At 45.7% G+C, this 26,188-nt stretch overlaps 1 protein-coding gene across 13 annotated transcripts in view; it reads right to left on the reverse strand.

The window, feature by feature from the left end:
- The window catches only part of SNX14 (sorting nexin 14), a 2,214,134-nt gene that overhangs the window by 594,378 nt on the left and 1,593,568 nt on the right, over positions 1-26,188 (reverse strand). For all 13 annotated transcript variants that reach the window (XM_069606348.1, XM_069606351.1, XM_069606342.1 and 10 more), the window contains one exon: positions 21,654-21,754. In XM_069606348.1, coding sequence (XP_069462449.1) covers positions 21,654-21,754 — 101 coding nt within the window. The remainder of the gene's footprint in view (positions 1-21,653; positions 21,755-26,188) is intronic.

Here is a 26,188-nt window from a genome sequence, read left to right on the forward strand (position 1 = left end):
GGTGTCAGTCCAGAAAGAAGCCAGAAGCCGTAGAAGCCCAGCAGCATGCGAAGTAAGGAAGGAAAACAGAAGCTAGTGAGTGTACCCGAGTGTTCGGATTCTTTGTGCGAGTCCTTGCAGGCAACAGTATCCACATTCTAAATCGCGTATGAGTAAAAGAAATGTGAAACTGACCGCTGATTGTCAAACAATGAAGAACTTGAAAAGTAGCACTCGTGCATAAACGAACATTATTTATTTCACTTGCGTAAGAGAAACGCAGTGAAATCCCCTAATTGACTATTAAACTCACTAAAAGTACATGAAGGAATGGTCGCGTGTGCTTAAAACCGATTCTGAGATGAAGGGTCATCTCTGAATCAATTACAAAGCAGTGAATAACAATATAACAAAGTTAAGTGGCTGAACATTGACACTACAAGCTACAGAGAACAAGCATTGTCTAAGCCAAGAGGGAAACAAGTGTTACTCTGACCAGGAGCGAAACAAGCTTTCCCAAAGCCAAAGTGTGGTGCAGAACAGAATACCAGTACTGCCCCAAGCCAAGGGTGTGCGCGCATTGCCAACAGCCAACACAGACCAACAACAACGTTCATGAGCAAACTACCTTGGTTGGCAGGACGCAAAGAGACAAAGACAAGGTTGGGGAAAGGCAAGTTGGTTATTTGAGATTGTTCAATGCTAATATAACTTATATTGCCAAAGTCAATAGGAGAAAGAGCATTACATCCTAAAGGCATTTTGGGGCTGGTGGTTGTTGCAGACAGACAAGAGTGGCAAAGAGGCTGCACCTTCTGGGAAGTTAAAAGGTCAGAAGACGAGTGCTTTGCTTACTTGAAGATGTTGAAGTACACTAAAGTGAATCTTGTCTGGTATACAAAACTGTTCAAAGTCAAAAAGATACAAAGTACTGAAGCTGTGGTGGTGCTTTTGGTTGTCAGTGGATGTGAAACTTCAGAAGCACAGTTGCACGAGGAACACTATGGGGCAGGCATGTGGATCCGCATGGCGAGACCTTGTAGAAGTTAACCTGATATGTGAATGGTTCAGGTGGAAGTAGAAGTGCTGTGAATCCATGAAAGATCCAATGCTGGAGAATGGCCTAAACACATTTGCATTCACATCACACTACAAATCTATTGCTGCAGTAATGATGGTCACATTGCCATTTTGTTTTATTCGCCATCTTGGATACAATGTTCAGTTCCCTGCTCATTTTGTGTTTTCGCTCTGATGATCAGGAGTCCAAGGATCACTATCGAAAAGCAGAATGAGTGCTCTAGTTTCCCAAATAACATGATTTGCCCAAAGCAACTCCCTTTGCCAATGCAGGAGTTTAAATCTCAGACAGCTGAGATGCAACAGAGAGACAATCCTCCAAGGGCGAAACTGGCAAACCTTGCTGCAGCGAGAAGGACAAGAGCCAGCTGGAGGGAAGCCAAGAGCATATGGAAGAGGAGAATGTGAGCAAGATCCCGGAAGTCAGGACTGCTCACGTTACTGCCGACTGCAACTGCTGAGCACACAGGGCACTGGTGAAGCGCCCAGCAAAGAGGATGTACCGCTGGGAGGAAGTAGACATCAGGAAAGCCACTGCTGGCTGCAACAAAGACCTGAACGTGACCGGAGCCTCGAGAGAAGCTACAGCCACTCTGGACACGCTGGTACCTTCTAGTGTGAAGCAAACAGGTCCACAGATTACATGAGTGGTGCAGGAGGTCCGGGGGAGCAAAGGGGTGAAGGTGGAGGCTGCAGAAAGGTGGCCTGGAACCCTGGGAACCAAGTGCAGGTCTGGGACACGCACCGATATGAGAAAGTGAAACAAAGCGAAACCGTATATTGAGAGCCTGGGACCGACACCCAAAGAGAGATGGCCTCGGTTGGAACTGTGACTCGGCAGGAGAGTAAACCAAGCAAATGTGAATGTTATGAGTCTGGGACTCGCACCCATAGAAGGACAGTCCATGAGAGGACAAAGGCTTGGCAGGGTAGTATACAAAGCCAGATTGAATGTGTGAGTTTAGGACCTTGTTGGCGAAGTTGTCACATTGAGATGCGCCTCTCAGACTTCGAGGGGTACAGGTGGACCTGGGCCCACTGGCTCCACTTTTGGGGAACCAGGACCTCACGGCAGGACTTCAAAAAAAGGGCGTTCTGTTGCTGGTTTGGGGCATCCCCAGTACAACTGCAGGACTGCTGCAACCAGGGGCTCCCATGTATGTTTGAGAAATATAAAGTGAAATTTTCCTTACTAGAGGCCGATCGGATGCGTTACTGTCAGCTGAAACAGTGGATTACTCCCGGGGAGGTTTGCAGCCTAGGCACCAGGGAACCCTTAGCATTAGAATTACATGTGAATGACACAGCGTGCAAGGATAACACCTGAAGAATCATCTATAATCTTTTAGACAACATAGGCCCTGAAATCAAGATGCCATATAAGATAAGAGTGGGAAAAGGGTCTTCAAATAGATATCTTATGAATCATGGCTTCAAATTTGGGCGAGTGCACAGACATTTACAAAATGCACCCTAGCTAAAGTAAATGCACACAAATGAATGCTCCGCTTGTACCTCCCACCCCATCGTCTGCACAAAATTCTGTGCTGGAGAGGATGTGGCCTCAAAGGCATCTAAGAACATATTGGGTGGACTTTTACCCACGCTCAATTTTACTAGAAGGAGATTCTCTCAAGAATTGGGGGCATCACAGCAATGCAGCTTCAGCTCTTGCCTTGCACGCTGCTCCTAGGGGGCACTGATTGGGAAGGGGCTTACAACCAAACTGGGGATACAGCCTTTATGATAACTCAGCTCTTAATGGCAGCTCGCCTGACATTACCACGCTCTTGGAAGTCCCCTGACGGTCTCATTTTGGGTCTATGATGAGCAAGGGTCTGAGAATCATGGGCCCTAGAGAAAATAACATCTAGTCTGAATAATACAATGCCTACATTCTCCAGAACATGATTTCTTGGGTCACATACTGCAGGGACACCCTAGATGTACTGCCTAAACCCACCATGTTACGCCATATATCCTCCTTTTGATCCTCCCTCATCACTGTGCTACCACAGCTAACTCACAGGCAAAGCTGGCAGGAGGCTGTCACCTTTAGGGGTGGCCTGGGGACTTGGGGTGGAGGGAAGGAGTGACTTGCAACACAACCCACAGTCAACCTGAGATTTCAGTCGACTATACAGTGATGAGACACACCTTTTCAGACACATATATTCCTTGCTCAAGGCCTATTAGGTTCCACAATTAGTTTTCTGCTCTCCCTCCCCTTAGCCTATCAATCCAAATGAAGGAAATTGAAATGTTTTGATGATGTGCTTGTATTGCATCTGCTACTATCCTTCATGTTCACTGCATTCTGGAAAAGTGATACAAGAAGTTGAGTAAAAAACAAAAACAAAAATAGTCCTTAGTCCGAATCCTAATAACTAACTGGCCCTACCACTTAGGAAAACTTAACAAAAAGAAGCAGGGTGGCGAAATGGCCTCTCTCGGTCGCTTCTGTCTGGCCCAACACTTGGTCCCCTTTTACAATGCTTAAAAGTTCTTCAAGTTTTGTATTTATTTACACAAATCTCACCAGTTTCTTGCAGTAAAGTCCTCAGCCTCGCTGCAGGTTCTGTATGTCAAGTTTAAATCTTTACAGCAATTCCATACGGTCCTTTTTCTTAAAAAAAAAAACAAGTATTCCTCAACCCACTTGCACCATTTCTTACTTGGTACCTGACAGTATCCTTGACTTGTTAAGCACTGAGACCCTCTAGGTTCTTTCTCCTCGCAGGTCTGTTCAGTATGTTTCGTAGTCCCACAACGCCACAAAGTCCTCTGGCCCTCTGTCAGGCTTACTTTAGCAGGGCCTCGGTAGGACGTATGTCTGTTTGGGTTTTCTGTGTTCCCCTAACCCTTGTGTATTCCCCAAACCACGAAATTGAATGTCTCTCAGGTTTTCCAGGGCTCTCCAAAGCACTCTGGCCCTCTGGTAGGCTTGGTTATTAGGGCCCAAGTGGGGTGTCTGCCCGTTTAGGTTTTCTTGTCTCTCGTAACCCTTGTGGACTTTCCAGCCTCTGATATAAATGTTTCTCAGTTTTCCAGGGCCACGGAAGAGCATCCGCCCGAGTTTTCTCAGCTCCCGTAACCTGTGTAGCTTTCCCAGCTTCTGATATTCTGATGCCTGGCAATCTTTTAAGGCTCCCAAAAGCACTCTGGCCCTCTGATGGGTTTGCTTTATCAGGGCCTCGGTAGGACCTTTGTCCGTTCAGGTTTTCTGGGCCCTCATACCCCTTGTGGCTTCTCCAACCCCTGATATCACAGATAGCACCTCTCAACAGCATTATCTCTTTGGGAGCATTGGCTTCCCTTCCGCTTCTCAGATTGTCAGCTAACACACTTCTTGTGTAGAGATCGGTGTTCCGACTTTTCCACTGCCGTCTGGTCTCGGCATCAGTCAACCGCCTCCAGGCCCACCACAACCTCCATGTGGTAACGCCACCAGGTGAGACGGCTGCTTCAGCACCTCCGTCTCTCTCCCACCCCTAGCTTCTTGGTCGGTCAGGATGCCAGCCTACTGGTGTCCGGATAGAGATATGCTCGCTCTCCACACCACTGCTGGCTCCAAATCCAGGACGCCAACCCTCGAGGACGTCTTCCGATAAGAGGCTTGCCTCTGCGTAGGATTCTCTCTCTCTGATTCAAAGTTCCTCATGGTTTTATGTACATCATCAGAAACAAAAGGGGTGTTTCTTTCCTTTTTGACTGTGGACTTCAGACGAGATCCAGCATTACCTGAATCCAAAAGAGATTGAAGAAATGTCACTGTTTGGTGGATTCAAAACAGAGGTGGCAACAGTCTTTCCAATTCCCATTTAGGCAGACATTGGGCCTCATTACAGGATTGCCCTTCCGGGGAAACAAGGGTGCCTGTAAGCTCACTGACACCTTTGTTTCCGGACCAACAAACTACAAGTCTGCCTGCCAGACCGGCTGTGCCCGTCAGGTCTCACCCTGCCAGGCGCAGCGGCCACGGTAGGCAGACTTGTCACAGGAGCGCCGGCACCATTTCTAACGGTGCCGGCGCTCCCTTGTCCCCTCTCCCATAGAGTATCGGACTCTATGGAAATGGGTATTGACAAATGTACCAGCGCCTGACTTCCCTGGCGCCAGATTTGTAATAGCCCGGTGGCACCAGGAAGTCAGGCACCAGTAAATTATTACAGGTGCAGCGGCAAACCGCCAGTAGCACCGGCAGGGTTGCCGCCAACCCGTAATGAGGCCCAATGTATTCTGGACCGGGGGTTCCGTACCGGAATGGGAGTCCTTGTCCCCAACAGGGGAGTCGCTCCCAGTGAGGTCCCACGTGCCCAGACCCCTAGGGAGGGTCTTGCTAGGTTGGCTCACCTACCTAGCCTCAAAGGGTGTGGATCCCCTTGGGGAGAAGGGACACACACTATCAGTTATAGATGAGTCAATATTTTCCCCTAGTGTCCCTATTTCAGAAACATGTAGAAACATATTAAGGGCTGAACCTTAGACATTTACCTAAGGGGCTTTGTTTCTCCCTGATGACATTGAAAAATCGAAAGAAATGACTGGACATGTTTGTGTGCTACAGAGGATGTTGCAACCAATAATGCTAACCTGGACTCTTGAAAAGCCCCAAGATCTGCAGAATCTGGTTTTAACTGACATGCAGGCACCCACCCCACAGTTAAAAAAGCTGAAAAAGACACCCCTTATCACAGACCCCTCTGGAAGCCAGGTCCAAATGCAGGCCTTAATCACCAAGATAATGTGATGGAATAGCAGTGAATTCAAGGCCCAAAAGAAGTGTCATTAGAGCAGCTTCATAGGGATTAATCCAAGTCCTGGATCTTCTTTGGCATCTCTAGCCAGACTGCATCAGTGTGACGGGCCAGAAAAGCAAGATGGGCACAAAGGTAAAGTGTTCTCAAAGTTTGCCATTTATTCAAAGTAAAAAGGTTTCTGACAAACGGCTCCCTTTACCTAACCTAACTGAGAGGTACTTGCCTAGCAAACTAAAACTAAAGAAAAGCGACCTAGTGTCCAAAAACCTTCTGGCCCTCACACTAATACATACAATCAAACCATACAAGGAGAATATGGCTGACTTGATTCACCAAAAACAGTTTTGCAATTCAAACTTAAATGTGTCTTGGATGTGCTCCTTGTGACCAGGGTTGCATTCCCTTCCCCGGGATCAACTAAGGAATGCTCTAATTATAATTCTGTTCCGATAAAGGTCTGTTCAGAGAAATAGAAAAGTATTTTCCAACCACAGAGTCTTTCATGAAGAAATCACAAATGTTCTTTTTACCACAACTGGTTGATAGTTCAAACAACACAATGGGCCTCATTACAACGCACCCGGTATGGAAACAACGGTGGCGGTAAACCCGCCGCCACTGTTTCCATACCGGGTGATCACGACTCTTGCAGGCAGAGGCGTCAATCCCGCCAGGTCTGACGGCGGACGAGGAAACACTGGCACCATCACGAGATGGTGTCGATGTTTCCATGATCCCCATTCCCATTGAGTCCTATCGGACTCAATAGGAATGGGGATTTACACCATTCCGCCTCCGGAATTCCCGGGTCACTGGGGCTGTAATGCCCCGGTAATTCCGGGAATCACGGAGGCGGAACGGTAATACGAGTCCGGCGGTTTTACTGCCTCGGTTACCGCCAGACTCGTAATGAGGCCCAATGTCTTCCACAATATGCCTTCTCAAGTATGATTGGCTTTCGCCCAACATACAAGGATGCTTAGCGTACTTCCAACACAAGTTCCAAAACCTAAATGCAATTGTTCTGTTATCATAGAAAGGTATTCTTGTCAAAACAACACGTCTTTCTTTCTTAATACTTCTTCGTGAAAATAACTTTTTTTGTCAGGATAGCGACCAAGCCTGATTTGCATATGGTTATTCCCCTTCTGTAATGGCTTGGCAGGCTGAAAAACGAGGGTCTGGAGGGTTGCCCAGAGCTTTGCCTGTGGTTATGATTAATTCAAAACCTTCCAGCCATCACCTTTCTGTTTTGCTAAAGTCAGCCCGAGTGGGACGGGTATGCCCAGACGTGGGTCCCTAATCTGCCGGGCCTAGAGACCCAAGCTACTCCTCACTGATGACGCCCAACAAGGCTGAAACATGTCTGGGGATGCTTGTGGTCTCAAGCAGTAGCGATGTGACCTAGCAGTTCTGGCTGGACTGCCCCTTTTGGGGTAGGACCAAGCCTGATTTGCATAGGTAATTCCGCTTCTGTAATGGCTTGGCAGGCTGACAAACGATGGTCTGGAGGGTTGCCCAGAGCTTTGCCCGTGGTTATGATTAATTCAAAACCTTCCAGCCATCACCTTTCTGTTTTGCTGAGGATAGAAAACAACTGCTTCATTGATACCATGGTTTGCCAACATTGAATAAAGCATGTAAGTTATTTTCATTCAACAATGGTTCTTTCCACAACTTTCTGCCAGGGCTAACTACTATAAGCCCTTTCCTGGTATATTGCAAGGTAGAAAACTCCTACTACTAACTTCAAACTTGTTGGTCTGTTTCGAGTATTCTCCACACCAGTCTTCCGACGTGGTTTCACACTTTGACTGCTGGCAATGTGAGATATAAGCTTTTCCAAAAATAAATCTCTTAAAAGAGAACTTATGCCTTTCTTGTATTATTAAGGGTCTCTCACAACCTCTTGGCTGTTGGTAATGCTGAATAGGAATGTTTCCCTGGGGTGGTCTTGATTTGTTAGGCCTGTAGCTTCTTGGTGATGGGCAACGATGGTTAGAAACTTCCCCCACTGGTACTTTGCCCAATGTCTCTTGGCTGTAAGCAATACTGGTTTCAACCTTTCCTCTCTGGGTGTTTGCCCAAAGATGTTCTTTGCGACTTTTTTTTATTTTTTTTATTAATTAATATTTATTAAGTACGTTCTGCTTGGATTCATTAAGTGTTCAGTATTCAAAAACATTAAGTTGTGACAGCATTTTTTCACGGAGTGCCCCGGTGTCAGCACTCACTTTCTGAACACTCTCCGGGGCGGCTCCCTCCAGCTGCCCGGTCTTGCGGCAGTACTTGGATTTCACGTTGTCCCTTCTGCCACTTTGGCGAGCCTCAGGTAAGCAGCCCGGCAGTCTCCCAGAGCAATAGTAGCTCTGTTGATCTTCTGTGGCTTCTCCAGTCTGCTTCACATTGCTTCTGTAAAGATTCTTCCTCGCAGCTGGGCTTCTCCTTAGTACGCCATCTTCCACTGCATGTACTCTACAGTTCTTTGGATTTTCACACGTTCGGGTGACTTCTGCTGGCAGCCATCTTTCCTTGGCTGCACCATAGATGACTTGAGCTTCCTCTACTATGCCTCCCGCACGGATCCAAACTGGTTCTTCCTCTGCTTCAACTTCATCACAACCACATCCTCTTCCTCAACCTCTTCAACTGGGTCTTACCCTAGGCTTTAAATATCCTGCTGAGGTGCTATAATTGGCAATGACTAGACTGCACCTTTGGATACTCACACTTCCGAATTCCCATTGCCTTGGAGTTCCTCTTCTTCATCCCAGTACTTCCTGCATTATGGGAAATCGAGTTCTTAAGAGAACGAGTGATATTAAGATCAGCCCTCGAGATAAGGTGTGTATCAGGCCTTTTTATGCACAGAAATCTTGTCAATACGGCCCTTTTAATTCTTCCTTGCATACCACTTACACAGGCTATTTGTGGCAGCACCCCCATAAATCATGGAGTTCACTGGTGACAGCCAGGCTAGCAGCAGCTTGCAAATCCACTCTTTACTTTAGAAATCGACACAGTTCCTTGAAAGAAGCAACTGGAATGAGTCCTGGTCTATTTCATTTTTTAATACTCTCCTCTGTTAATGATTCTATCAAGATAATACTTTCTGATTAATGTAAAATTGAATTTGTGTTTTGTTCACTATGTTCAACTGCCTGCATTTTGGAGGTTACCGTTTTATTAAAGCATCTTGAAACATGAACATGCTTTTCACTTAGCCTTAGGAAACAGGTAGTATTACGAAAAATTGTCTTAAACAAGGGCTGCATTTCTGCTTAATTGGCTTTAATAGAGACAGTGCAGTTGCAGCAGCATGGGCATTTGAAACTTTGTTTTCTTTTCATCATTCTTTTCATCATAGACGCACACCAATTGCATAGCTAGACATGTGGTCTGAACTTGAAATCCCTTTCTGACCACCCAACGCAAGTCGGTATAATGCATACAGATAGAAGCAGTGCTGTATATATTATCAGTGGCACAGATTGTACCTGTATTTCTCAACAGGACTGCTATATATTCAGGCAAAGTAGCCTAATTATCAATGTTAAAAGATATTTGTACCGCGCACTATCACCACCGGAGTGGTCCCCTGGCGCTTTAATGGAGCTGCTATACCTTACGCACGTCATGGCACAATGCCAAATATTCAAAGCAGGGCTGATTGTATCATGCCCGCATTTCTTAGCAGGACTGCTATGTTTTGGGATAGTACCTGAATTTCTTAATAGGGCTGCTGTTAAGAAAGCATGACCACGCGTTGGCAGCGAGCGAAATTACAGAGCAAGAACAGTGTCTGAGCTCTTCCCACCAACCCCCGAAAGTGTGAGAAGACGGCATTGCTGTCATATACTTCAATCCTTTTTACTCAGTATTGCGCTTTTCAAAACCTCTGCTTCTCCCATGTCCGATTACTGAGTCACAGTGGCAAAACTCAAGCACATTTCAAAGCCTCATTATGAATCTCCTGACTAATGTAGGTTAGTCCAAACAGGCTTAGAGCGTTTGACAAGTCATTTATGTCAGGCAAGCCTCACATGGAACTGCCAGTGCCCTAACCCAATGTGCCTTTCAGTGTCAAAAGCCTGTTGGGAATGCTCAGTGGGTCAATAACCCTGCTGCAGAGATTATTGTGTAACCTGTTAGTTCAAATCCTGTTAATAGGTGAGTTGAGTCTGTATCAGAGATATGCATTTAAGATGTAGGTAACATTCAATTCTAACAGTTGACTTAACTTTAGACTTATCAAAAGGACTACTAAATGTTAAGTGATTCAGAACACACATTTCATCTGGGATGCTCTCCTTGTAATGGCGCATAACACACAACTCACCAGGGCTGCTATACCAGTGATTGCTCAGAATACAACTCTTCAGGGCTGCTATGCTTGTAATGGCTCAGAAAAGACATCTCATTTGGGCTGCTATACTTGTAATGGCTCAGAAGAAGCACATCCCATGAGGACTGCTATACTTGTAATGGCTCAGAACCGACATCTCATCTGGGCTTCAATACTTGTAACGGATCAGAACACACACCTCATCAGGGCTGCTATACATGTGATGGCTCAGAACACACATCTCATATGGGCTCTTGTAGTTGTAATGGGATACAGTGTTGGTAAAGCATCTGCATTCAAGCAAGTGCTGCATCTGGTCAGACAAACCTCTAACTCTATCATTCCCAGCCTAATGGCCAAAAGAAGGTTTACACACATCTAAAAAGGAGGACTCAATGGTAATGCTGCACTACATTTTTAAATAGAAAAGGAATTTTCAGATTTTTGGATATTTATTGGTGCTATGTTAAAAGACAAACAGAAAAACAGGAGAGGAAGAGCAACTCTGAACCTAAACAATACAGAAGAACAACGGTGTGGCGGGGAGGGTGGGCAAAGGGACAGAGAACATATTAGACAACCCAAAACACGAATTCAAGCAACAGGAAGACAGAGCAATGAGTTATGTGATAGGTCAACAAAAAAAGTGAGACAGGAAACAGAGTTAATAATAGGAGAAACACACAATAGAAGTGAGGGATAGAAGCAGAGAAAAAGAGACATTTCGAGACAGTAAAATAAAACACAGATCAATAGCAGGCGGGGAGAGATGGAAATAGAAAAGCAAGACTAGAGAAGGGCAGGCCAATAACATAAGAGACAGTGCAAGAAAGATATCCAAAAGGAGTAGCAACCACAAAAAAGACAATTAAAACAAACAGATATAGCCAGAGTAACAACCCGAGAGAAGAAGAGGAGTTATATCAACCACTACAGCGAGTAATAGGAGGGAAAAAGCAACAATACAATGCAAAGATGGGAGAGAAACAGACTGCGAAATGTGGCATCACAACACTTAAGTGTGAGAGGCAGAGCATCAGAAAGTGAGAGACATGGGAAACAAACTAGCAGATGGAAGGAGAGGTAGAGCAAAAACATGGAGTGGCTGTCAAGCAGGTAGTGGCAGGCAGCAACTGTAGGCCCTAGAGGCAGAAAAGTGGTGCTGGTCGAGGGAGGGACTTGATTTATGAATCACCCCATGTAACTATCTGCCATCTGTAGTAACTCTTAACAGAGTTTGTGCCCAAGTATCATGAATATGAAGCTGGGTAGTATGCATCTACAAGGTTCTTGTGTGGTGAAAATGTTTTCCACGGGTGCAATACATTATTTAGAGCCACTTTGAAATACAGCTGTTTTGTCACTTATGTTTTCGAAAAAAGTTTTAATTGTACACACAAACGGGATAGTTGTCAGACACTTTTTACTCTCTTGCGAAGGAGGAAAATAATTGTTACTCTCTTGAAATTGGATTTACTCTCTAATTCTAAAAATTGGTCGTAAAATACTCTCAGTCCAAAATCCTATGTGGAGCACAGTTCTCTTATGTTCAATTACATTATATTGTTCTATAGACAGAGTTACCAGAGTAAGGGGGATATGAATAACGAGTCTGCAGTCTCACATTAGCGGGAGAAGTTCTCTTTAGGATAGAATCACCAAATTCAAATGGTGTTCTCTTTAATTTTTCAGCCTCTAAGGTACCAAATTGACTCTGTTTTAATGGTTCTTTATAAGAGGTTTCTGGAACCTTTCAGTTAGAGGGATTGGAACATTGATAGTATGCCATTGAATATCTGGGAATGATTTCCTCCTCATCTTCAGAATACCAATACTGTGTCTCTCCCAGTGGAGTCACCACTTCCCCAGGATAGCCGTCTCCTCCCATGTGATTCTTCCCTCTGATTCCAACCCCAGGGTTAGGATCAGGTAGCGGCTGTCTTTCCCAGGCCATATGGGAGGAGACTTTAGGCCCAGGTTTGGTGATGACTCCACAAGATTAATCACAGTCTGTCCTTTGCTGTCCGTATACTCCTCCAAGCTGTCAGGCGCTGCTCGTTTCTCTCATCTAATAAGATGTTCACTTCGCAGATTGCCACTGCCTCATCCATCCTGGCGCCAAGAGGGTTTTTGTTGTTCCAAGTGAATACCAAGCCAAATGGAAGCATCCACCTTTACTTGACTTTGCTCAGTCTGAGTTTTACAGTCTGACAAAAAGGCATACTTGGTAAATGGAGTGATGTCTTGGTAGATTGATAAAGTCTGGTCTTGGAGGGAGATTGTACATGGCTTTCTGGAACACTCCAGAATTACCTTCTAGGACTGATGCCCTCTACATTCGTCCGAGGGCCTACTCTGTGTCTTGCCTGTCAAGCACTAGCCCTTTCTCTCAAACATTCAGATCAAGGTTTAGAAACATATGTGGCATCTAAGCCTTGTTATCAGATCGTTCTACCCCATGTCAGCCTTTTAAACCATAGATTCTATGCATAATCGTGGGTTTCTAATTTCTCTGCCTGCCCGTCACTATTTTGTTTGATGTAACCCTTTTTGCAGACGTTAGATGGCTTGATAATTTGAAGCTACTCAGGAACCCATCATGACCAGTTTGTGTTTGAATTCCAGCATCTTCTGAGTGGGGCTTTTGAGAAGGCCTGCAGTTCTTCAGTGATCTTCTGACCAATGTCCTCTTTCAGTGGTAGGGTACCCTATTTCATCAGAGCATGGTTTGCAGTGTATTGTGTATTCTCTGTGGTGTGCCACTCCTCTAGTAGTAGTTACCCATCTTGATCTTTTCTCTATCCATCCCCTGCACTCTCTGTCTGGTGTGCCCTGAGGGTCTGGAGAGGGCACTTCTCGTCATCCAGGTAGGGAGATGGAACAAGACTCACTGAATCCTTTTTCATTGGCTGCCACCAATAAGTATGGGTTCCCAAGGATGACACACCACCCAGTACCCAAAGCACAGAACTGGAGATCCCTCTAGGGGTGAATTGTTCGCCTTCATGTTGTCAGTGGTGAGCTGTTGTGCTTTACAAGCCGTAAACATATCTGAAAGTTATTTCCTATGCCGCCTTGTGTCCCCTAACCTTTAGACTCTTTGGTGGTCGAAGCCAGACTACAGGTACCCCAACACCCATCTGGAGTATACTGCAGGCTGCTAGAAACCAGTGTGAAAGATGTAGCTGCTCCACTGTGTGAAACACCTAAAGGTTTCATCTCTCACAATGCAGTGTCTGAGTTGTCGTTCTGTTACGCTCACCTGGACCCCACAGGGTTGTCGATAGGACCCGGACAGCTGCAGTCCCCTTCAACATGATGCGTAGTGCAGAGATGACTGTCTGGACTGGCCCGCCTAGGTTTGTCTGCTGGACCCGAAGAAGTATTTTCCTGCAAGTGGAGACAGGGATTAACCACCTGTGGGTTTTAGTGATGGCCTCCCAACTGTTCTCGCTCTCCCCCACTAATCACCTCTGATATCCCCTTAGTAACCTCACCTTATGTTCGTAAAAGATGAGCTCTCCATCCTGCGTGTCTTGCAGGGGTGCGTAGATTCCAGTTACTTCACTGGTTTGAAGGCGTTGGGAGAGTTCCGGTAAGTATTGACTCTGAAGTCCCTGGCGGGATTGGTAAGTATCAAGTTCAAAGAGTTCAATGTGCCCGATGTTCACTCTTGTCCCCTTCCTTAAGTTGCAACTGAGTTTGTGAGAAGAAGGTCTCGTAGCTGCTGCTGGCGTTCAGGAAAGAGTCTGTGTTACCCAACGCTGTCCGGTAACTATTGCATGCGTTAACGTGTTGTTTTTCTCCCTCTTTACAGATGCGGCATATGAAAATGTGGAGAGTTATGGAATAATACCACCGGTGGTAAATCAGGTAAGTCTATGGTGGTAAGAGGTTGTATTTGTTGATTCCCTTGGCTCACCTTGTTTTTTCTTGTGTCCCCTAGGTTCCGGATTACGGCAAAGAAATGATGGAGACAGTGCCGGATCGAAAGATGCTGTGAGAACTGGTGAGTATGGCGCCGCGCTGGAGCTGGCGACGCGCGCAGGACTGATGTACTTTCCAGGTCCGGAGATGAAATGGTTCCGGAATTAGGTGAGGAATTTGAAAATAAGTTTGTTTGCTAACCATGTGCTGCTGTTCAGGTGTGGTTTAAATAGTCTCCAAAGTAGTTCCAGGTAAGAAGTTCCCTAGAGCCACGCCCGAGTAAAAAATAGTCCCTGTAACAAAATAGTCCCATCCAGGCCTCATGTAGGCTTGGACTCTTTTGCAGCATGGTCTGCATCAGGTAAGTAAAGTCTATGAGCCTGGCGCCTATGGCGCTAGGACTGATTTCTATGATGAGCCTGGCGCCTAAGGTGCCAGGACTTAACCCAGACAGCCCCTAGCCGGGGCTGCTGAGGTTTAAACAAATGTCTGGATGCCTGCTCCCGGAGCTGAGGGCCTTGGTCCTGATGCCCGGGGGTAGGCCTCATGACACCTTCCTTCACATGCTTTGTTACTAAGACTGCATTTCCAACAAAGCAACATCAGCGGAGACAATCTGCATTCATAGTGTTTCTCTGTGCAGGCACACACAAGCCGGGTTTGTTGGAACTCTTGGAAGAGGGCTCAGGGCAGGGACACAAACACCTACTGGGGACAGAGACCAGAATGAGCAGAAACAAGAGTTCGATCCAGGGACGCCAAACCAGTGAGAAAAAGAAGCCACAAGTCCCCAATCTCATTGAAACCTCGTGCCACAGATCTTGGAACAGCATTCTCAAGGATTCGAATCAGCACGAAGTTCCATTGTCTGGAAGTGAGCCACTCAATCACAAGGCTTGCATGAAACAAAACTGTCAATTGTAATTATGCAATCGCAATGTCAGTCAGTGGACCTGCTGGATTATGCAAGGACACATGAGGTTTGGAGAGGTGCAAAGGTTAGGAGTTGGAGGGGAAAATAAAAGGAGACTGAGTGGAAGTGCAGCCTGGAGTTTAGAGGTGGGGAGGAGGTGGCAGAGAAGAAATAGGTGGATAAGTGGGTTGGGGGAATGTTGGAGAAGCAAATGGTGGAGAATAAGGGGAATGGTGGAGAATAAGGATAGTGGTGATGAAAGGTTAGTAGTGATAAAGAGTGAGAGAGAACAGGTAATCAAAGGAGGTAGCAGAGAATAAAAGTGTAAGGGACGTGAAGGACAGTGAAAAGAACAGGAGCAGGAAAGAACAACATAAGGCGAAAGAGTTGGAGCAGGGTGAAAAGTAATGTAAGAGGGAGGTAAAGGAAGAGATAAGAAGGTGGAGGAAGGTAAAGAGAACATCAAGTGGTGGCAAGAAGCCTATGAGGGATAAGAACCAATTGTGGTGACGAGAATGTCTGGGCAAATGTTGAGAAGGGAAAAGCTAAGAATGGAGGAGGAGAGTGTGACAATGCATCAAAGAAGAAAGCAGCGAAAGGCATGCGAGAAAGGAAAGGAGGATGATAAAGACAGACAGGGTGATAGCCAAAGAGGAGGATGCGCCCAAGCGAGTGGATGTCACAGATAGCTAAAGAAACTTGCAGCTTCACTTAGGGAAGGTTCAAGGGTTTGAATACTTTTTATTTTTTTACAGTGGAGATTTCTCAGATATTTTAGTGAAACAGTAGCCAGGTAATTCAATATAGCGTCTGGGTTAAAAACTGAGTTTGGAAAGTGACTCTAGGGACATACCTCTCTCATGGGATTTCCTCCAGAGCCCAGCCTTCTGTATCCCTAGTTGGTGATACCAGACTGTAACCACTACTGTCTACTTCTGTGTTCTTCTATCAATGGTTCCCTAAATGCAGGATTCACTGACTCCGCCAGGGACTTGCTAGCTTTCCCTACTCTCACCAAAGGTTGGCGTTCTACTTTGGATTGTGCCTTGCAGTTGTCTCAGGATTCATCTGGTTTCACTCATGCTCACCGTCACTTTACCTTTTTCCTCTTACTGTGTTTCCCTCCTCTTACCGCACCCTGCACTCTACTGTCCCTCTGATGTTTCACACCTCTTAGCTCTCACCTCCACCCTTTTATGTTAAGTCTCCTCCCACATCACTCCACTACTCCTCCATACCACTACTCCTCTCCTAATGCTACTACTACTATTCCCCTGCTTCCACTGCTACCACTCTCCTCAAACTGCTACACCTGCCACTTCACCCACTTTCTACGGCACACCCTTCTTTCACTCGCACAACTGATTTATAAACACCCTTTACACTACATAAGCTACTTGCATTCACTTCTCACACACGCACAAACATACCTTACACTCACTACCAATAACTCACCTTCTCAATAATAGCCTCCACACTCCTGTCTGCTTCCCACTTCCTCCTGCTGGTCTCTTGGTCCTTCTCATCTGATCTGGTCAAGTATTTTCTAGGCAGGGTCTGTGTGTGCAAGGAAGATCCTTGAAAAAGGGCTAAGCCTTACCCACTTTCTCCATGCAGGTCTGTCACAAAACATGAATTGCCGGACTGGTAGGCTGTAGAGTCCAGTTCATGTCCGGGGATTTGTTCCGTGCTCCAAATGTTAGTCCTGCACTTGATTCTGGATTGAATTCCTTTGTCAATGGTCCATCGTGGTCTAGGGCCATGGCCTCTGCCTCCACTGTCTTGCCGAGGTAAAGTCGCATTCCTGCATGGCTTTCTGCTCCACTGTGCACCACCGCCGCTGCGGCATCTCTATCCCTCTCTGGTCTGGATAGTGTTACTCAGCTGCATGCTGTCGAATAGTTGGTTGTCCTGGCAGCTGGTATGCAGCGCATCTTCTTGGCACTCAGAGGGATGTAGACTCTTTCTCTCGCATTGCAGGATGATACTAGGAGAAACGAGAGAAAATTGGCTATTATCACACCAAAAAGGTATGTTATGTTTGTTATGTTATGCTATGTTATGTTATAACATTTATATAGCGCCAAAGCCCTAGGGCATCCAGGCGCTCACTTGCAGACAAGGAACTAACAAAAATTGGTGGCAGCTGCATTACGTAAACAGAATCGTTTTAAGGACTTTCTGAAAGCCAAATGATTCTTTTCCTCTCTAAGGGCCTGTGGCAGTTTGTTCCATGCATATGCCACTAAAACTAGAAACAAGCGTTCCTTTCCACGCGCTTTCTTGGCCCGATCCACATTCAGAAGATGTGCAATAGTGGATTGACGGTTTCTCATCAGCTTATATGTAGAGTCCTTTTCTTTAAGGTAGCTGGATGCAGATCCATGAATGCACTTGTGGCACAGAGACAGTGACGTGAAAGAGATCCTGGCTGCTATAGGCAGCCAGTGCAATTCCCTCTTAGCAGCAGAGGTAGTTAGTTACGTTTCATGCCATGAACAATATGAACAGCTGCATTTTGGATTTTTTGCAATTTAGCGATATCTTCCTTACTGGCCCGCCTAGTAAGGCATTGCAATAATCCACACGTGGAAGGATGACAGCTCTGACAAGTTTGGCCCGATTGTTTTTCGAGATCAGGTGGGCCACCTGTCTAAGCACTCTTAGATGATATTGAGTGTTCTTTAACTTGGTAGATCTCACTAAGCTTGTCCTGATCCTACTGGTGATTTCCGGACAGCTCCAGGGACAGCTGAAAATCGTCTGCATCATTTGTAAAGAAAAATCCCAGCCTTTCCAACTCTCTGCAGAAGGCTAGTATATAAATGTTAAAAAGTAAAGGGGATGGAGACGGCCCCAGGGGAACACGGCAAATAATGGTCTCTGCCCCAGAGAAAAAGTCCCCCCCAATACATCCTCGATCTTCTGTTTTCCAGAAAAGACTTAACCCAATTTATGGCATCATCCGCAAGTCCACCGGTATCTTGCAGCCGCTTGAGTATATCCCCATGATCTAGCAGATCAAAGACTGCTGATATGTCCAGTAATATCAGCAGCCCTGATTGACTTTTCTCCACTAGGGACAGCACATGGGTCTGGAGATCTATCAAAGCACTGTCCGTGCCAAGAATGCCGTATGGCATGAGAAAAAGGCTTACTGCACCACATTATTCCAGCAACAATGGGAATGGTAAGAAATGAGTCCCTCCCGGCTGGCACTGTCCTGCTTGGGGTTAGGGATGGCTCTGGGTTTCACCCTGGTAGATCCCCCATTCTCCACCAGGAGGGATCCTTACCCCCTTTTGACAAGATCAGTTTATTGACCTTGTCATATGGAGCAGTTGGGATCCAACTGCTGGGAGAGCCTTTGGCAGGGATTTCAACCAGCATCAACAGGGTTAAGCCGGACAATCCCAAAACCGAATGCGATTTTGGCTAAGATCCAAAGGGGTCTGATGCCCACCCCATGTCTCGATAGCCCAGAGAACCCGTGGAGGAAGAGCTGAGTTTTCTCCATATCAAGAGAAGAATAACATCCTGATAATGTCTACGAAAGCCAAAAATCCAACCATCATAGACAAGAAGGAATTGCTGTGCGCAGTTAAAACCATAAAAGACTGAGTGACTTTTTGACAGTCAGCAGAGACTAACGCCTGTAGCCCCTGCCCCAAGAGGCAAAGCTGCGCAGCTACGCTGAGCGATTTTGCAGTGATCTTTGAGGCCTTAAATTTCTCTACGGAGTCGTCAACCTTCTGGCCGAAAAGGAATTTACCCTCAAAGGGCATGTCCAGCAATCTGTTTTGGAGGTTTGATGAAAAGCCTGAAGTTCTTAGTTAGGCTTGTCTCCTCAACGCTACAGTTGATCTCATTCACGTCCAGGCCAATTTGCAGCAGCTGCCTGGCCAATTCCTTCCCATCTTCCACCAGCTATACAAAGCTGTCTTGCAGCTCCGCTCAGGGTTGTATTGGGTTGCCGGCTCTACTGCCTTCCAGAGGCCGAAAGAATATTTGGCAAATCTATGTTAGTGGCTTTCAAATCCATGCTGCCAGGTGTGAATACCTTCTTAGCCATCGCATCAATCCTGGAGGCCGCCTTGGTGGAAACGGTGGCTGCCTGCGCAGCAAGACCTTCCGGAGAAGGGTGAGGAGACAAAAATGACGGGTCTCCTCTTGCCGGCCTGTACTTCCCAGTCAAAGTGGAACTGACTGGAGGAATGGAGCAGGGATGTTGCCACAAGGAGGCTACTGGATCGGCAATCGCCGGGTTCAGTGGTATATGTCTCTCAATAACTGGGCCATCGCCCAGGAGGTCTGTCAACTGTGTCCGACAACAGTTCCAAAAAGGGGCCTTTGGCTTCCCTTCCTCAAGGCAACAACAAAGTTCATAAGGTCTTAGGTTTCCCTTACCCAAGACGTCGGCTTGTCCAGCTTGCCAACTCACACTTAGTTTCACTGAATTAATATGCAAAACCAGTTCCAGGTCAACTTTACACTTCTGATTCCTTAACAGTTTATACAGATTGCTTTCTTCTGCTTCACTTCAACAATCTCTTTCACACATGCAGATTCGTTATCTGTATGTTTCATTGACTTTCAGAGTGGTTCACATTCACTTTGCTTTCTCCTTGCCAGTCTTGTGACTTTGCCACTTTGTGTTCTCTCATATAGTTCACTCTGTGGTGCTCCCTTTCCTTCACCACATTGCTTTCACATTCTTCAGTAATGTTCAGTACTTGCTTTTCATTGTATTTCATAAAATGTGTTCTTTGTTTTTTAATAGATTTTACGTGTGCCTCACACAATCTTCCCTTCCACTTATAGGCTTATCAAAACATTCCTTTAGTTCAGTATTTAATAATTCTCAGTTCGTATTCTTTCACTTCAACTTGCTTGCATGTTCACTACAACCCTTCACTTTGGGCTCACTATCTTGCACATCTCATTTCATTAATTTGGCGATTGCACATGCCCTGTATTAGCCTGCAGAAGCGCTGCGGTATGAGTGTTCACTCACAGGTCCATTGTGGTTCCTCGGGCGGATGCTTTCATCTTCCTCTTCTATACATACACGTCTCTGTAGTATTGTGACCCGCGCTCGCACTACGGTTTTCTCTCTGAGGATTGCCGGCAACTCTGCTCGCCTCTCGCGGATGCTGCCAGTAGCTTACAGCAATGGGATCTCTTCCGTGTTCCATAACTCCTGCTGTGGGCACCTGACCATGGAGGCTCCAACCACTGTGACCCTCTCACGGCCAGCTCGGGCCGCAGTGTCGCAATCTTGCCGGCATCCTGGCCTACAGACAGGACCCTCCTCGGCAGCCTCCTTCTCGACAGGATTTCTTTCCTCACAGGCCCGAAACGCTCGACCCAGATTCTCTCCTGCTGGTCACCCCTCATAATTGTCAGCTCCACCTTTTATACACTTGCAACCATTAACAGTTTGCAGGTGGGAGTTCTCAATTTCAATTGCCTGACCATAGTTATTGGTATTCTCTGGACATGCCTGCCCCTCATAACAGTACTTGGGCCTTTTCTTCGTCTCAGTACCAGAGTGGTGAAATGACCTTTTAGTGTGTACCACTCCTAGTCGCCTCTTCCTCGTCACAGTACTTTGGTGGTATGAATGATGGGAAGTGATTGGCAACAGCCTATAAAGGCAGGGGGAAGGTAAGGTCGGTTATCACAAGGAAAAGGGGGATACCATGTCTCGCCTGAGGGCATCCTCTCCCCAATCCCCAAGGACCCTCCACCCAGGTGATCCTCCCTCGCATCTCCACCCCCATGGTCAGAATACAAAAGTGATAGCGTTTTGCTTTCAACGACCGACGATGTTGATGCACATCAATCAGATCTAACGCAAGATTCAGCCACCAGCCAGTCACACAGCGATGAAACTCTAACAGCGCCGCCACACTGATGAAAACCAACGACATGACGACTTCTTTCACCACAACGGTTGGGAGGAAAGAGGAAAAAGGAGGGAAAGGGGATGAGAGGGGTGTAGTTCTTACAGTACGACCGATGCCCGGTCTTATGATTTGTTTTGTTGGAAAATGCCAATAAAGAAATAAAAAAAAAAGTGATGGCATTTCACTGCCCACCTGAGAAGAGGATCCAAGGGGAGTAGTTGTGAGGATACCCTCACGTTTCTCACAATACACATGTATGTATATGTTTGCATAGATCTTTGGGTGAAAGCATGCCTGTGTATGCATGCCTACTTTGGGGATGGAGGCGTTTGTGTGTGAGAGAATGTGGGCATGAGTGACTGCATAAATGTGCCACTGTGCATGTTTGTGTTTACACCCTTTTTATTTATATGTGCGTGTGTGTATATACACATGCCTTTGCTCTGATGTCTGCACACTTGTATTTCCCGCGATACCAGCTATGTCATATGTGTCTCTAGACTACACATTTGTCTAGAACAGGTGGCTTGTGCCACACGTAGTTCAAAACTAAAATTAAACACTGGAAGCCTCAGTACGGACAATCTTCCTTTCAACCAAGATGTTTTTTGTCAAAGGGCAGGAGGTGGATTGTTGTGTGGGGTGTGTACAAAATTAGATAGAAAGTATACATACCGATACACACCAATCACATCCATTTTACTATACCGCTGTGGCATTGTGGCAATTTCATAACCTACCTGCAGGTATTCTTGAAATTCTTCCCGTTTGGATTTTAGGAATTCATAGTTCTTTGGTCCAATGATCCTCTTTGATGGAAGCTGAGCATCAGGAAATGTTCCTATTAACAGGTTAAGGCAGGTTATGAAGGCATGCAATTTAGAACTCAGATATAGAAACGTCTTAAAATCAACAGCACAACAGTAAAGCATAATTTTCCTTTCTCGGGCTATCTTACCGCAAAGACTTTTTTAAAAACATCTTTGCATCATGTTCTACAACACTTCTCTTCCTTACCAAATGTACCTCAAACAGTGTTAAAGGAATGGTTTGGTCAAAAAATGTTATTGTCCCTACGGGTCGGCCATGTGTTTTTAAGCCTATGTCGCTCGATTTTAGAAAAATTTCCTATGGACCTTACCCGAGTTTTCGTCCATTAAACGCACGCGAAAACAGGCATCAGGGCGCTGCCATTTTCTGATAATCCTATCACTTGCCCCATCGCCCTGGCTGACCTGCTTTTGCGGCACTAAATCATATCCCCCGCCCTTGAGCCTGTCATCAGCAGACGCGTACCGCCCATTTCACAACGCCAAAGCACGTCTCGTGTCAACATTCGCTGCGCTTCAGCTAATGACGTGTCGCCATGGAAATGGCAGGACGCCTCTTTCCTCAATAAGTATAAACAACCGTTTCACAACACACAGCAGCAGATTTTCGATTCCATTCCTCTCTCTGTGTTACTTTGAGTATTCTGTGACTCGTTTCTGTGCTCTGGTCAGCTACCTTCGTTGCTTGTAGCCCGTGTGAACAATTACCAGTACCACCGCTATAAATTATTTTAGTTTGTTTAACACACAATGGCTACAATAATGCCCTACATGTACGAGCCCGAGTATACCGAGGAGGAACTACTGGAAAGGGAAACACGCGAAAACGATGGGTCTTCGGATGGCAGTTGGGAGAATGATTCAACAGCTGAAGAGCCTGGACCTAGTCGCATGGACGGTGTTTCCACCTGGTGCACATGCAATCGGTGCGAGCTAATGCCAACCGAGGACGAGAACTGCTGCTGCTGTGAAAACTCGGGATCGGGATGCGTGGCCTACATTTCGGAAGGTGAGCCACGACCGCAATGCATCACCGAGCTGCCAGACTTCAGGGCAGCCTGCTTCACACGGTCCGTGTTGAGGATAATGATAGTGCTTATGCACGAACTTCGCGCAACTGTTCGTCCTCATAATCCGAGTAACGAGTAAGTATACTCGGCTTGTCATGCCACTCCTATTTCATGGTCTTCTACTATATCCAAAATTACATATACATATCATTGTAAAGCATGAAAGTCGTTCATTAGTGTGCAGTGTCTAGATAGCATTTGTCCAAGCAGAATGCCATTAGTTACAAGAATTGTCATTGACAACAAACGTTTATTAAACTGATCTTGGTCATTTAAAAACCGTTTGTTTCATTCCTTTTCACAGGTGGTACAGGCTGGTGGCCTATCGTTCCTTTACATGGTGGCTTCACGGGAGGCTTGGACACCGCGTTCGAAGAGTAATACCCGCCTGTGCCGTTCGTGCCATAAGAGAAACTTTCCCAAGTGACAGCAGTCAGTACAGGGGATTTTCTCTCGCTGTGCTGCAACCTGACCTGTACAATGTGTAAAGTCTTGTATTTTTGTGTCATCAAAATAGGATACAAAATAAAACACCACATATATTTTAACAACGGTTGTTTCGATTTTTTAAATGAATCAAGTGTGTCTCCATTCAAGGATGGATGTCGGACATCTGTGCTCTGAATGGGTGAAGGTCAGGTAGCTGTGAAGCAGGGTGGTCACTATCTAAGCTAACATAATATATTCTCAATAATGCATACACTAAATAACACTTGTTCAAAGTCTTTCCGTCGGTTATGTCTCTATAAAAGTCACACATATATCTATATTATCAATTAACATTGGATTATACAGGCCTTAGGTTAAGGGTCTTGACCAGGGTCTGTGCTCACAAGACTCTCCGGTATGTGGCATTTGTTATTGATAGGCAACGATATACTCAGTAGGGGTCTAAGGTTAGTTGGGGATCTGCTAGGTGGGCATCATGGCGTGGTCAGTGGTCTGGCACATGAAGAGAATACCTTGCAGTGACACAGGGTCAGAATGGCAGTAAGTTTCCACTGGCGAGAGTGCGTGGGCAAGGACACGTTTGTGGAGATGAAAGAGCCATGTGCTTAGTTCAGGCTGGTTCACATGCAGGACAGTGATCTCAGAGGAAGAGTGATGTGTTACATTTATTAGCTGTTGCAAATACCTCTGGAGTTTTCCAGTCAGAGTGGGAACGAGGGTGGGGGCCATGTGCTCTGCGCAGTGAGGCCTGGTCACCAAGATGGAGTGGAAAGGGGGTACAAAATGGGTTCCCCGTGTCCTGCTCAGTGGTCCCATCTACGCGAATGTCAACCAAAGTTAACATCACATAAGGGCAAGGGGCGAACCCACTACTGGAGGCACTTGGTCCGAGTTTCTACTGAGAAGTAAAGGATAAGAGGGGCCTGATGGCCCCTCACTCCCACACACTTGCCTGCACGCCCACCGGCCCATCCATCCCACCCCCTCTAATCCCACCCCCCTCTATCAAAGGCGGTTCACACCCGGGGATGAGCGCTGGCATGGGGGGCTGTCACGTGCGCAAACGGCCAAGGTGCCAAACAGCATGTACACTTCAAAAGGTATCCCACGCCCAGGGGCCATCGCTCACATGGCCTCCTCAAACCGTGTCTCCAAACCACATAATACCACGACATCCACACGTCATTCATTCAAAAACACACCCCTGTTTCTAATACTTTATAAACTACTTGATATGTCTCATGAGAACATCTTTGTGCTTTGCAAGTCAACTCCTGAACCTTCTACCTGAGAAGCACTGAGATCTATGCTAATCTGCTCGTCGTCGTGCTATCTGTGACCGCTTCGAGCAAACTCGTCAGTGTGCTACCTGTGGCCATCTACCTGTTCTCCTGCAAAATACTGCTCGGCCTGCTGAATCCAACTGTTTGTTGGTCAAGGTAAGGCCATGTATCCTAGTCATATTTCGGTCATTTTTACATTTCTATCTATTTGCGATTACAGTACCCAATAGTGCTATGATCATTGGTCTCATTGTTATTGACTTGAGCTTCAATTGTTATGCTATCAATAGATCTATTTATTTTCATCTGTGTCAATTGTCATCGAATTGCATCCTTCGGGGTCCAGTCTATAATGTAAGCATGTTTCCTTCTCGTGCAAGACAGAACATCCAAGGGACGAGTCACATGTTCATAGTTTAGTCACATCATTAAAAAAAAATCTGTAATTTATGCAAATACTGCAAATACTGGTATAGTTCCGGCGACCAAAACAAACCTTGCATTGAACATGGTATGGTTCATTTACTTTTTTATGACATTTTTATTCATCAAGGTTTTATAATAATCTTGATATTTACTTTTCAGAATTTTCAACAATGCCTGCCTGTTCGATTAGCGGTTGCCCTTCGAAGACCCATGCTAAATCTGAAGGCACTACAATGCATGTGTTCCCTAAAACTGTTGATGGAATAAGAGAATGGGTCAGACATTGCGGATATCCACCGGAAGAGCTTGAAAGTAGAGTCCAGCAAGTCTTTGAGGACAAGAGGGGTGATCGATACCGCATCTGCAGCCGGCACTTTTCCTCGAACATGTACGCCACATGTTGGCTAACAAAGAAGAATAAACGGCGAATGACACGAAAATTGCTCGCAAACGCTATTCCAACTCTATTCGTCCACATTCCGCCACTGGTGAGTCAAATGTCCGGATTTAGCTTTAGGCCTTGCGGTAGTGTGTAGGTAGCCGAATGGATTAATTGATATTTTAGGTGTTGTGTCCCTTGTAATACTTTCGATATTGATATGAGTGTATAGCTTTTTGAATAATGACATTTATCAATAAATTATTTTTCGATTTTATAACCCCCAAAGGAAATCTATTTATGGGCACAGGGAACTGTGCTATATTGCACATTTTCAATAGCATTATTCTCAAGTATTCTGTCGGTTTACATGGCAATTTTTTTATATTTGCATTTCATTATCAAACAATAATTTATCTTTACAAATGCTTGACTATCCACTGAATCTCAAGCAAGAACATTCTACATCCATGACGTGCCCGCAGTTATCAACCACTTCTAGCGCGTATCAGGTAATCATATTTGGCTATTCCGCTACAGACTTGTTTTATGCATGTCAAGTAATAGTTTTTATGTATCGTGTGATTATTTTACCAATTGTTTGGTTAGTGCTTTCCAATTGATATACACCTTAGTTGTCGTCCCCTGGTGTTTGTTTTCAGTTATAATTAGTGTTATCCATACTAATGCAAGTACTGTCTTTCAGAGAGATGCTGAAGCGTCCACCACATTGACAACAGCCCTAGATGTTCTTCAGCAGCACGAGGTATGGATACTGACAGCTCCATCGACCGTGATCATCAGGACTGGAACACTTGTCGTTTGATTGTTCTACAC

The sequence above is a fragment of the Ambystoma mexicanum genome, chromosome 4p (genome assembly GCF_040938575.1).
Source record: "Ambystoma mexicanum isolate Mex_15411 chromosome 4p, UKY_AmexF1_1, whole genome shotgun sequence".
Lineage (NCBI taxonomy): Eukaryota > Metazoa > Chordata > Amphibia > Caudata > Ambystomatidae > Ambystoma > Ambystoma mexicanum.